Source organism: Stigmatopora argus, chromosome 10 (assembly GCF_051989625.1).
Source record: "Stigmatopora argus isolate UIUO_Sarg chromosome 10, RoL_Sarg_1.0, whole genome shotgun sequence".
NCBI lineage: Eukaryota > Metazoa > Chordata > Actinopteri > Syngnathiformes > Syngnathidae > Stigmatopora > Stigmatopora argus.
Window position 1 is genome coordinate 11424371 of NC_135396.1, and position 12303 is coordinate 11436673.

At 36.6% G+C, this 12303-nt stretch overlaps 1 protein-coding gene across 2 annotated transcripts in view; it reads left to right on the forward strand.

Annotated features, from left to right (window-relative positions):
- The window catches only part of LOC144083315 (calsyntenin-2-like), a 120281-nt gene that overhangs the window by 89874 nt on the left and 18104 nt on the right, over positions 1–12303 (forward strand). For both annotated transcript variants that reach the window (XM_077611042.1, XM_077611043.1), the window contains one exon: positions 10314–10476. In XM_077611042.1, coding sequence (XP_077467168.1) covers positions 10314–10476 — 163 coding nt within the window. The remainder of the gene's footprint in view (positions 1–10313; positions 10477–12303) is intronic.

Genomic DNA, 12303 nt, shown 5'->3' on the forward strand with positions numbered 1-12303 from the left:
AAAGTTAATTGCACTTTTATTTTCTTATGCAAAAATGACACCCAGTGATCTTATGATTTAGTAATAGACCACCTCGATAAGTTAGGCCATTTTAGCTCTATTAAGAGAGTTTTCAATTACAGTTAATTGAGAGTTAATTTGTTTAGTTTTATTCAGACTCTAAGGAGCCAATTGAAATGCATTGAGTGAGTGAAATGCACTTGAAATTCTCCAAATTGACACATTGCAAAACATCAACAACAACCTCACATTACTGTATTTAAACAGTCACAAGATAGTCCATGCAGTTTCCCTGTTGATTTATAATGAATTCCAATTAACTATAGAGGCTGTAAAATTGTGCTGTATTCTTTGTATTCGAAAACACTGAATTGCAAAGACACCTATGGAGGAGGAGGTGTTGTATGAATGCCCTTATGTTTGTGTTGAGTGGACAGCAGCTGCCTGATGATCAAAGATTCCCACTGAAAGTCAGATAGGTCACCGCAACACACCAAAATGAGGATATCTGTTCCGAAGGGAGATGCACAGCTGAGCCTAAACATCCAGGTGCAACACCCTAGGCTAATTTTATCAGACAGATCACTTCAAAGATCCGACACTCGCTTGCCAACTGTGCATGCATATAGTTTCTCATTAGGAACCTAATCTAATTTCACACAGATACATCATCATTCCTATTATTTCGCCAAAGGTTCAAGTAGTTCTTAACAAATCAACAAAGTTCAACAATTTTCAATTGTGAGAGCTTAAATTTAATGCAGCTTTACAAAGCAATTTACTGATAAATGGGCAGGAGGTTAGTCTGTGATACTGGAAGTGTCGCCACAATTACGTTTAGAAAGTAACTTTGTGAATTTAGTAAAAATGGGGGTACTATTGCAGCGAAACTATCTGCTAATGCGTGCCAGGATTCTAAAATACATAGCCAGAGTCACAAAAGGGTAACTCAATTCACAGATGAAAACAGAAGTTAAAAATGTCGTGTAGCACAATTATAATCACAAATGTGTAGCTTGTTCATTCATTCATTCATTCACTTTCTGAACTGCTTGCCCTCACCATAAATTATAACAATATTAACCTATATTATTATTAATACTATATGTTTATTTTGAAATACTGTACTGTACTTATTTGTTCTGCACTGTCAGCCGATACTCTTTCACCTGCTTTGAACCATTGCGGCTTATTTCTAACCTAGCATAGTTTTATAGAGTTTTGATTAAAGTTTATAGTGCAATGAGCCATTGCTGGTGACGCAATAATGACTATTATGATGTAAAAGTCCTGGTTGCACATATTAGTTTGACCTGCTGGAAATTGCTATGTTGTATCTTTTAATGGCAGTAGTTTAAGGTGGCACAGCAGAGTGTCTAAAGGCCCATTGTATTTACCATGATTCACTGCTTTTTATAGCTTGCTTTCTTTGCTCTGGGCATTATTGCCAGAATTTTATTGAACTGCTTAAGCTTTTGCGTTCGTATTGACTCTATGCTTGGGGCCCACCCAAAGTCTCAGTCTTTAAATGCATAATTCCTTTCAAGCAACTCAAAGAACTGGCTGTTCAATTGTTGTTGGCAATTGCACGCACTGTGGAAAATTTGATTTAGTTTGCTGATTTTGAAATAAAGCAGCCCGGTGGTGCAGTGGTTGGCGCATCGGCCTCACAGTCCTGGGGCCAAGGGTTCGATCCCAGGTGGGTCCTCACTGTGTGGAGTTTGAATGTTCTCCCAAGCTTTTGTAAGTTTTCTCCAGCTACTCCGGTTTCCTCCCACGTCCCAAAAATGTGCATGGTAGGCTAGTTGAACATTCTAAATTGCCCCTAGGTATGAGTGCAGTCATGAATGATTGTCTGTCTCCTTATGCTCTGCGATTGGCTGGCTACCAATTTGGGTTGTCTCCTACCTGGTGGCCATAGTTGGCAGGGATAGTCTCCAGCACCCCCCAAGACCATTGTGAGGATAAGATGGCAAAGTGAAATTGTTTTCTTGACAACCTTGTGACTCGGCTTGTATCGACACAAAAAATGTCAATTGACCCAACTCGTCTTGACAAACTTGTGACGCGGCTTCATTTGACATAAACTCATGACTCTCCTTGACTCAACTCGAGTCGACTTGACCAAAACAGAAAAGCTTTGAGGCTTTGCTGGAGAGGCAAACAAATTGATTTGCAACTCGCTTGTGACTCTGATCAATTGTCTTGTGCAATTGTATGCAACTGAAGGTGCTTGACACAGTAGAAGGCAGAAAAGATGATTGGGATTTTCATTTTTTCATTTTTCTACTGCAATAGCCATTTGAAGTCTTGTCACTTGTATTATGAAGAAATAATGTGCCACCTTTTATCATTTTTATCCTTAAAATTATCAATTTCAACATTTCATGGTTTTTTTCATTTGTTTGACTAATTGGCTGATATTGCAATGCTGATATTGCAATGCTGATTAAAAATGCGATGAGAATATCCTTATTGCAATGAAAAGAAAAAAACACAAACTTCCTCAAGAAAAGTCAGGGTAAATCGATTATAGTTGCAGTGAATTTGAGCATGATTGAGCTTATATGAATGAATAATTCTGCTCATATATAATATAGTTGTTGATTGTTACCAGGCAGCATCACTCCCAACAGTCTTGCTGATATTGCCTTACACAGTAATTCCCTGTAGGGATGGATAAAATAGGAAATATATTGAAATTAATAAAATTGTACTTCCATCAAAAGCCATAATGAGAAATGACTGGTTTGTGTTGAAACAATCTTGTTGGGATATTATTCACAGATGGGAATATTGTAACTTTATTAGAATGCGCAAAGGCACTCCCTCATATCTTCTATCACGGTGCTCTTCCAAAATTAGTCTTTTATTACAAACAATTTTTAAAAATGTTTTCCATATTTTCCTTTTGTCTTTCTTTTTTTTTCCTCCATCGCTGTATACTAACTTCAGTTAAGACGCAATTTTAGCCTTTTATTCGATGACCTCCGTAATGCTGGTAAGAATAAGCAAAGCGGACGAATGAATTCAATGCATCATGTGCTCCCCTTGGAAATTATTGTATCATTTTTTTGGAAAATGCAATGCCCAGACATGGCTTGATCGTCCTGGTACCTAAGCATCAACATCTCAATCATCATTGTCACCAAGATTAATGCTGTGATTATTTGCTTGTTAAATAATTTAGTACATTTTCTAGAACTGACTTAATTCATTTTGGTTCAAGAGTCTCGCTAAGAACCAATGGCCAATTTGACAAATAAAAATGTTGTCAAGCAGTTAAAATGAGGCTTCAAAATAGTGAAAAAAACAACCCAACGTCTTAGGTCTCAAATGCCGTAAAAGCTACTGCTCACCGCATGAGAACTACCTCAAAACGATACTGTCTGAAAGGTATTGGTAGCTTGAATAGAGTCTTTCCCAGCATGGTGTCACAGCCCATGCACTACAATGACAAGAGCACAAATTACTCGATAGCAAACACGGCTAGGTCTTGTAATAAACTAGGTCACTTAAAATAATGCACTCATGTTCCAGTGTTGTGAGTGAAAGAGTGTTATTGTATTCTAATTTAGCCACACACAATATGTATCTGGATACCTGAAATGTTTATAAATATGTTTACTACAATAGCTTGGTAACTTAATACTGACTACTTAATTCTCAGTATTGGAATAATTTCTCATCAGCTATCTCCAAAGATCTACATTATGAATGAGGAAACATATTTCTGAATACACTTTTTACATTTTTAATTAAAAAAAATATGATGTTGACATGACTAAAAACAACTGCAGAAAACAAATGCATTGTAACATATTCAAACCATAAGTTTGTAGTGTTGAGTAAACAAACTGAGAAACTGCTGTAATTTGCAATTTTTCATGTTAATCTGAAACAAATGCATCTCTCCTTTTATCAGTTTACATTCTCTTCTATAGCACTGGTTCTTTGTCTTTCTTTCCCATTCATTTGTCTTACTTTTGGGTCAAATGACAGTTTTAAACTGCCATTCTAGACTTCCCTTTCCACTCAAATAGTTTTTACCGAGAAAAGTTGAAGTGCAGCTCAAGTTGTGTTTCCAAATGGCTGAAGCACTTCCTGGAGGGCTGCTGTCAAACGTGTGCAGTGAAGATTTATTGTGCACATCCCACCCTGACCTTAAGCGTGGTCTGAAAAAAGGATAAGAACAGTTGAGTGGAAGGCTGTTGAATATGGTGGAAGAGTACCAGAGGTGCATGTGTTGTCAGCGCTTAGGTAATCAAGAGCGGGCGTGTGATGGATGCTACATGTCAGTAGGCAAGTTTGCACAATGTTTATCTGAGAGTCTGTCTCGTTCTATCTCTTTGCTTCAGGTTGGGCGTTGCAAGCCAGGAATCATGTTGTCTTGTTGGTCCATAGTCTCTCAAACGCATTGAAGATGGTTAAATCTGAATGTTGAATGTTTTTAAAGGACTAGACGTGAATAAATAATGAATTTGGACGATAATATACTAATTTTCTGCTTACAAACGGTGATTGCGGTCAAACAAATAACTTGGATGATAAATTTAAACCATACCACCCACTTAAAACAGAATTCTACGCAAGATCATCTTTAATTAAGACAGCACAACTGGATGGTTGGTATGGGATTTGATACCTGCATTGTGATGACATAAAACTGAATTATATATCACTGTTTTAAACCCATAGATGTGTGGCTACCAGAGAGTTAATTATTGTCCAACCATCAAGTTCAATAGGGGGAAAAGGTTAACATGAGCACAAAGACAAACTGGCCACTGGATGTGGCAGTTTTTGCAACATATACATTTGATTTGATTAATTAATTCTGAGTTTGTATAAAGATAATTTGGCTATTAACTCCTGTAGCAGCTTTGAGCGGCTATATAATTGTTATACTAATGAGTCTGTTTTACAAGCTGGTATTTCATAGTCACCTTCAAGTAAAGCTCTCTGAAACAAGCAGAGAAAGATAGAGACACAGCAGAAATGGCTGCTCTGCTATTACTCTCATTTAAATGTTTCTTCTATTTTCATACACTGCATGCTTGGTCAGTGCTAATTATGATTCCTTATTAAAGTTGGTCTGTTAATTCCTTGCAAACAAATTACGATTAAGATACTTCATGTTTCCCCCCACAATTCTATCAAAGAATTGTCAAACATATTCCTTATTTAGAACAAGTTTTAAATCTCACACATTAAATGATGGTGAAGGCATAAAGTTTGTGTGGTTGAAAATGACGTCCATTCATAGGTTTACAAAAATTGTGTTTGGTTTTCACACAGACTTTCCAGTAAGTTTTTCTTTTTCACACAATAGATCTTTGGCCACATTTTAAGGTCACCTTGTATCCAATTCCTATCAATCTCTGTTAATCAGACTCCGTTGGTGTACTCTCCATTAAATTTCTGTCTCTAAATCATTATTTGTCATTTTCCTCATCCAATAGATAGATAGACCGAGAGAAAGACAGACACTTTATCTACGCTTCTGTTCATTTGTTCACTTTGCTATCCCTTTTCAAATCCTATAATGGAATGTCAATTTTTTGCCATGATAACACAGGCAAATTGGCTTTAGCTTCAAATGTATATCCTTTATCCAGATGAGATTTTTTTATTCATTTTTAAAAGCCTTATTAATTTCAGGAGGTTTGTGCATGAGTAGTTAGCTGTGCAACGTCACCATAATAACAATGATCCCTCATTAATGAAATAGCACTTTTTGGTTGTCTCTTGGTAAGGGTTGTTTTAAAAACAATATGTAATATGTTTGCACATAAATCAAAATGCTACCTAATACAAAATTCCATGATGAGGCTAAATCCAATGTTTAATTATAGCAATTATTGCTCGTCAATATGTATGCTGTTTTTATGACGTTTGACATTTATTTTCTTTTTCAATTATTGTAATAGTAAATTATGGCCATCTTCTATCTAGCCTTATAGAATTGTATTGCTTAAAATATTTTGCAAATCATTAGGAGGTGCAGGTGCTCACTTTTGCTATGCAATTCTTACAACTTAGTTTATATATATATATATATATTTCTTCCTTTTTTAATTATTCTTAAGTCAGTCTAATCGCCAATATAATCTTAAAAAGGTTAGCATACATTTAGGTCTTTTTCTGTCTGTTTTTAAATTGGATAAGGATTGCATGAATGGAAGTGCTTTTAATTAAAAGTATACCGTGGGTTTGTTGTGTCTTGTCAATCATTTTATTGTTTTGTCTTCAGATGTCTTAACATACAGTACATTGAAAAAGTTGTTTTTCCTATTTTATTTTTTTTGGTTGTTGTCTAAATTTGATTTCCCCCCCTCCAGCTCCCACTTCTTTCATTTTTCATCTGCACTCTACCCCTATTTGTCTCTGCCATCTCTCTGGGCACAACCTTTTCATCTCAGACCACCTTATCTATTTTTCTTCTTCTATCTATCTCTCTCTCCATCTCTCCTCTTTAAGATAGCAGGATGAGTGCAGATATACTTTGAACTCCAAAGGATATGAGGCAACCACTGCCACAGTCAGGTTCTAATAGACAGACAAGAATTGAGGAAAGGGGAGCAGATAAACGAAAAAGAGTGAGATGAATGTGGGCAGATAGCATTTTCTGTTTTCTTCTCGCTGCCAAGTGCCTCAAGAGATGATGAAAAATCTTTGATGTGCCACGCTTTTGTTCCCTCTTGCTCTCGTTCACTTTTTGGTTTGTACTCTGATTGTTACCGCTCCTTATTCTCCTTCGCTTGCAGGAATATTTATTTAGTTCGCCCTTTTCGTCAGTAGATTTGCATCAGGCACAGACATGGGGAATAATCAGGGAATACAAACGTTTTTGCTTTCGTTAGATATATGATTCAGATCTGCACTACTGAACAGTAACTTTGGCTTTGAATTTTTTTTGCTGACAATTAATGCTGCTCAGTTGATGTTTATGTTTAGGAAAAACTTTGTTAGAGCACAAACATACTCATCAAATCTGCATTTGTGACATACCTTTTGTTTAAAACAGACATAAACCAAACACTCTCACAGTGATCAATTGATTTTAGAAAATGAATATGGCTTTAAACAACTCTCCATTTTTGTGATATTTGAATACATTGTGCAGGAAAATGATTTTCCTGTTTGTTCCCAGTTTATCCTACATTCCTGCACAGCATGTACACCTGTACTAGACATTTTTCCTGATTAAGTTGAGATTTCTTAGCTTACTGTAGTACATTTGGCAGTAACACATTGACCTTCTGTATGTCCTTTTTGTAAATTTTTACATAAAAAAAACTTTGGTAAATATATACTTACGTATATCTGAAACGCCATTTGCTATTCTGATTTTGTGTTAAAGGAGTCTTTTTAATCATTTCAGATGTGCCAAATGCATGAACGGAGAATTGGGGAATTTTTTTAGATGATTTATCATTGTTTAATTTTTACTAACTGAAGGCTAGTCGAGGCTCATGTTGTTTTGGTTGTGTAAACTATTTGCTTTTCGTAAAATGTATTCCTTAATTTTTTATGGATGAACCATGAATAATTTTATTACAGTTGATATATTCCAGGTATGCATATGCATCAATGCTCGTGGCCCAATTTAGTATTTTTTTTCTTCTTTTTTATCAGGGCTGACTTATTGTTGCTTGCAGTTTAGGAGTCACGTGGTAGAGGGAATGTGCTCTCTTTGGATTTCAGCCTGTAGTAACACATTTGTGCTTGTTTTCATCACTAGAAATTGAATTTTAGCAGCAGTTTGTGGAATTTTTGTATCAACAATATGGTAGGTTGTCTCTCTTTCACTTTCTACCATCTTGTTACATGAAAGGTGCTGATGCAGGTTAAAGGGCTGAATGACTCACTCTGAATTTACCATCTTGCGAGGTAATATAAGAGGTGTAACTGCCAGAGTATGAAATTTAACACCCGAGACTTACTGCCCTCTTCCCCGCACGTTAAAAGCAATTATCACCACTAATTTAATAATCTCATTCCACCTGTGAAAAGCCTAATTGCTGCAACGTTCCACTTCCATGAGCTTTTCCTAAAAAAGACAGAAAAATAAATCAACACTGAAATATTGTTATGCCTTATGATAGACCAAGGAGTGCTTGCCAGTATGAAAGTGACTGTACACATGGGAAGGATTGGCCTTGTGTTGAACCACCAAACAAAAAAATCATAAATCTGGTGGACGAGTGGTTAGCACGTCAGCTTCACAGTTCTTGAGTCGAACTTGACAGCAACTAGACATTGACATAACAAGAACTGAACAAACAAAGGAGGAGGCTGAGACACACAATGAACTATTTCAAGGACAAGACAAAAAAGGGCAGACCTGATGAAAAACACAACAAAACATGACACCCACATCGAAAAAACATGCTTGGTAGGCTGCTTGAACACTCTAAATTTCCTCTAGGTATGACTGTGATTATTATTATCCCAGATTATTATCTGGGATAGCCTCTAGCATTCCCCTGGGATCCTTGTGAGGATAAGTTGTTTGGAAAATGAATGAATTAATCTTATAAACTCCAGTCTCATCATGTAGATCATGGCGAGTTGGAAGTTTTTGCCTCAAACAACAATAACAACTTTATTGATAAGCACTCACATCTGTTTTGCCTGCAAGAGCTTAGCCTGAGATCACTGCAGTTCAAGTGTTGAAAGACTGCCCCATATTGAATGAGAGGAGCTGACAGGATGAGGTGAATCACAGCTCAATAAGCATTGACATTGCTGTGGCAAAACAGAAAACAAAATTATGCAAAACAGAAATTACAAGCATGAGTGTGCTTGTGAAATCAGTTACATGATAAAAAAAATAATGGTCAAGGATTCTGAAGAGTGGCAAAGTCAAGCTTCACTCAGCAGAGGGTCAAATGCTAATCTACTGCAATTAGCATCATCTTTTCATCACATGGCTCAAAGTGTAGGTCTGCTACTATTTTCCTGGCGTTGATATTTGCGTTGTGTATATGCACATTGCTGTGGCTACCTTGTCTGATCTCAACGTACCATTAACAGAAGAAGTAATGGATAGCTGGTTCTTAAAAAAAGGTATATTTATATAAAAGCATATTTTAATTGTTTATGGTTAATTCCATGCATCTTTGAGCTCAAGAGCAATTGAACTTAGCTAGGCCAAGTTGTCAGCCGAATGCAAAACACATGAATTCACTCTTAAATCAGCTTTAAAACTTCTACCATTTACGGATGATGGAGGCCATTGCACTTGCTGGAACTTTTAAAGAAGCATAAATCTTTCTGCAACCTTCTCCAGATTTTCCTTTGACTCCATGCTTGATATTTGCACACTGACGTGCACTGTCAACTGGGCGACCTTATATAGACAGATCTGCGCCTTTACAAACCATGTCCAATAAACAAAATTGACCTAAAATTCAACTGTATAAACATCTAAAGAATGATCAGTAGAAACGCGATCAAACAAAGCGCCGTTTTGAACTTCATAGCAAAAGATGTGAATACTAATGTAGAAATGACTTTTTAGTTCTTTAATTTTAATAAATTAGCCCCAAAAAAACAAGCAAAGAGAAACATACATACTGTCATAATGGGTCATTCTGTGTAGAATATTTAGGCATGTTAATACAATTTTTGATAAGGCTGTAACATAATAAAATCTTGAATAAGTGAAGTGCTATGAATACTTTCTGGAAGTACTGTATTTAGTAGCTTCAAGGAAGGAGAAGAAACAGAAAACAATGCATATACAGCAATAATGAAAGTGCTCTGTAATGTTTGGTTACAGACCCTTTGGCAGTGATGACTCCTTAAAAAACATTTCTTGTAGCCTCTAAGAGAACTTTGAAGAAGATGGTGTCTTCTCACACACTTTCTTTGAAAATAACTCACTTCTTGAATGTTTGCAGGTTTTTCCGATGACAAACTTCAGCTCTCAGCAAAATTTTTCAAACTGGCTGGAATCACTTTGATTTGTCTTTTTGTTTATGTTTGTCTTATTGGAGGACCGGTGATCTTTGAATTTTTTTTTTAATCACTGCATATGACATATTGCTCTAGAATGTCGTGATAAGTTTTGGACTGCATTATTACTGTAATAGGATCAAGGTCTTCAGTACCTGATATAGCAAAGCACCCTATTAGCACTATGGATCTTCCACCATGTTGAACCATGCAGAGGGTGTTCTTTTTCTTGTACATTTCAATGCACTGTCCGTAAACAAACACTTGGTGTACCTTGCCAAAACATAATGTACTTGAACTTTATGGGTGCGAGGTTGTTTGTAATGTCTAATTTTTGCATTCTCTTCCAGATCTGCGACAAGGAATGGCATTACTATGTTGTGAACGTGGAATTTCCAGCTGTGACACTTTATGTTGATGGAGTGACATTTGACCCCTACTTGGTGACAGACGACTGGCCCATTCACCCATCACAGATTGATGTGCAACTAACAGTTGGCGCCTGCTGGCAAGGTGATCACAATTGCTCTAGATCCATTTCAACACTTTAATTTTTGGGAAAAAGAACAGCACTTTGTTTATTGGTAAATATATTTAAAGTCCTAATCAGCGTTGTGAGGAGTACTAAAAGAAACTTTCAAGAATGTATAGGAAATAGAAATTTCAATATGTGGGTTTTTAAATATAATGACTAATTGCAGGCTGAGGCCAGAGTACAAAATCATTAACAGGATGTTAGCTGAAAAAAATGTAAGTAATTTACATTCCATTCACCTTCAATTTGATAGAACCCCTTCTTGAAGACTTTGAAAGGCTTATATTATGGTGAAAAGACTGGTTAAAGCCGTTTTAGAGGGGGCACAACTTCCTGACCTCTCAGCATGAAGTTGCCCCACTTAAATGCCCAGCATCTTTGATATTATCATTAAAAAATAATAAATAACTGAATCATAAACCATGAAATAACTGAATTTTCTAAAAAAACAAAAACAAAACAAAAACTCCTCTTGCAAAGAAACAGTACACCACACAATACTGTGTCTACTGGAACATTAATCCATGACAGAGAGGTTGTGTTGCATAAGTCATCAGTTATCAAAGCCAATCAGATATAGATGCAACGTACTAGCATGCAGGGACTAAATTATGTATTTTTCTCCTCTCTTCTTCATTCCATTTCTTTTATTTTTTCTTATTTTTCACTTTGTGATAGATAATTGAGTAAATTGATTTCAACAAAATTTACTGAAGTACCAGTAAAAGTATTCATTCATACATTCATTCATTTTCTGAACCGCTTATTATCAGGGTCACGGGGGGTGCTGGAGTCTATCCTAGCTAACTACGGGCACCAGGCGGGGGACACCCTGAATTGGTTCCCAGGCAATCGCAAGGCACAAGGAGACGGACAACCATTCACGCTCACACTCATACCTATGGGCAATTTAGTGTTCAACTAGCCTACCATGCATGTTTTTGAATGTGGGAGGAAACCGGAGTACCCAGGGAAAAAGCCCGCAATCCCGGGGAGAACATTCAAACTCCACACAGTGAGGACCGATCTGGGATCGAACCCTCGACCCCAGATCTCTGAGGCTGACGCGCTAACCACTCAAGGCGCCCAGTAAAATTACTGATTCAAAAATACTCAAAACATTACAAGCTCGACTAAAAACTACTTCGATAAAATATTCATTCATTTATTTTCCAAGCTGCTTATCCTCACAAGAGCCGTGGGGGTGCTGTAGCCCATCACCGCAAACAATTTGCAATAGAAATGGGCAAACAGTAACAGTGGAACTAAATAAGCAGAAGCATTATTGTCAACAGTGAGGCAACATGAAATAGAGCTTATTCTTTTTAACAAACCTGTCCTTCATCATAACGTACCTGGCCAGACTGTAACATCTATGAAAAGAAATGAAGGTCTCTGAATTGCGTCATGAGTGTTCAAAATAGCATCGAGATCTGAAGGTCAACAACTGGTTTCGAGTGCACCATACTTAGTCTGGTGGACAAAAAGCAGCAGTTTTTAAATGTTAGTTAATGGTCTCTCCATTGAAATTATGAATCATGAATGATGAACAAACAACAAAACAACAGAGAAAATGTGTTGTTTGGCATAAAACATGTGCAATGTATATATTAAGCATTTGTAATGTTAAAGCATAAGTGTGATGTTAAAGTTTCTTTGAAATTGACTTTTTAGGTAGGGCTTAAAGGCAAACCTTTCAGATGTAGTTACTGTACACCAAGTGGAACATTGATCAACTTAATTGGTGATAGAGGGTGCTTTTTTTCTTCCTTGTTGGCAGTTCAAGATCAGACAGCTGGTAAAAA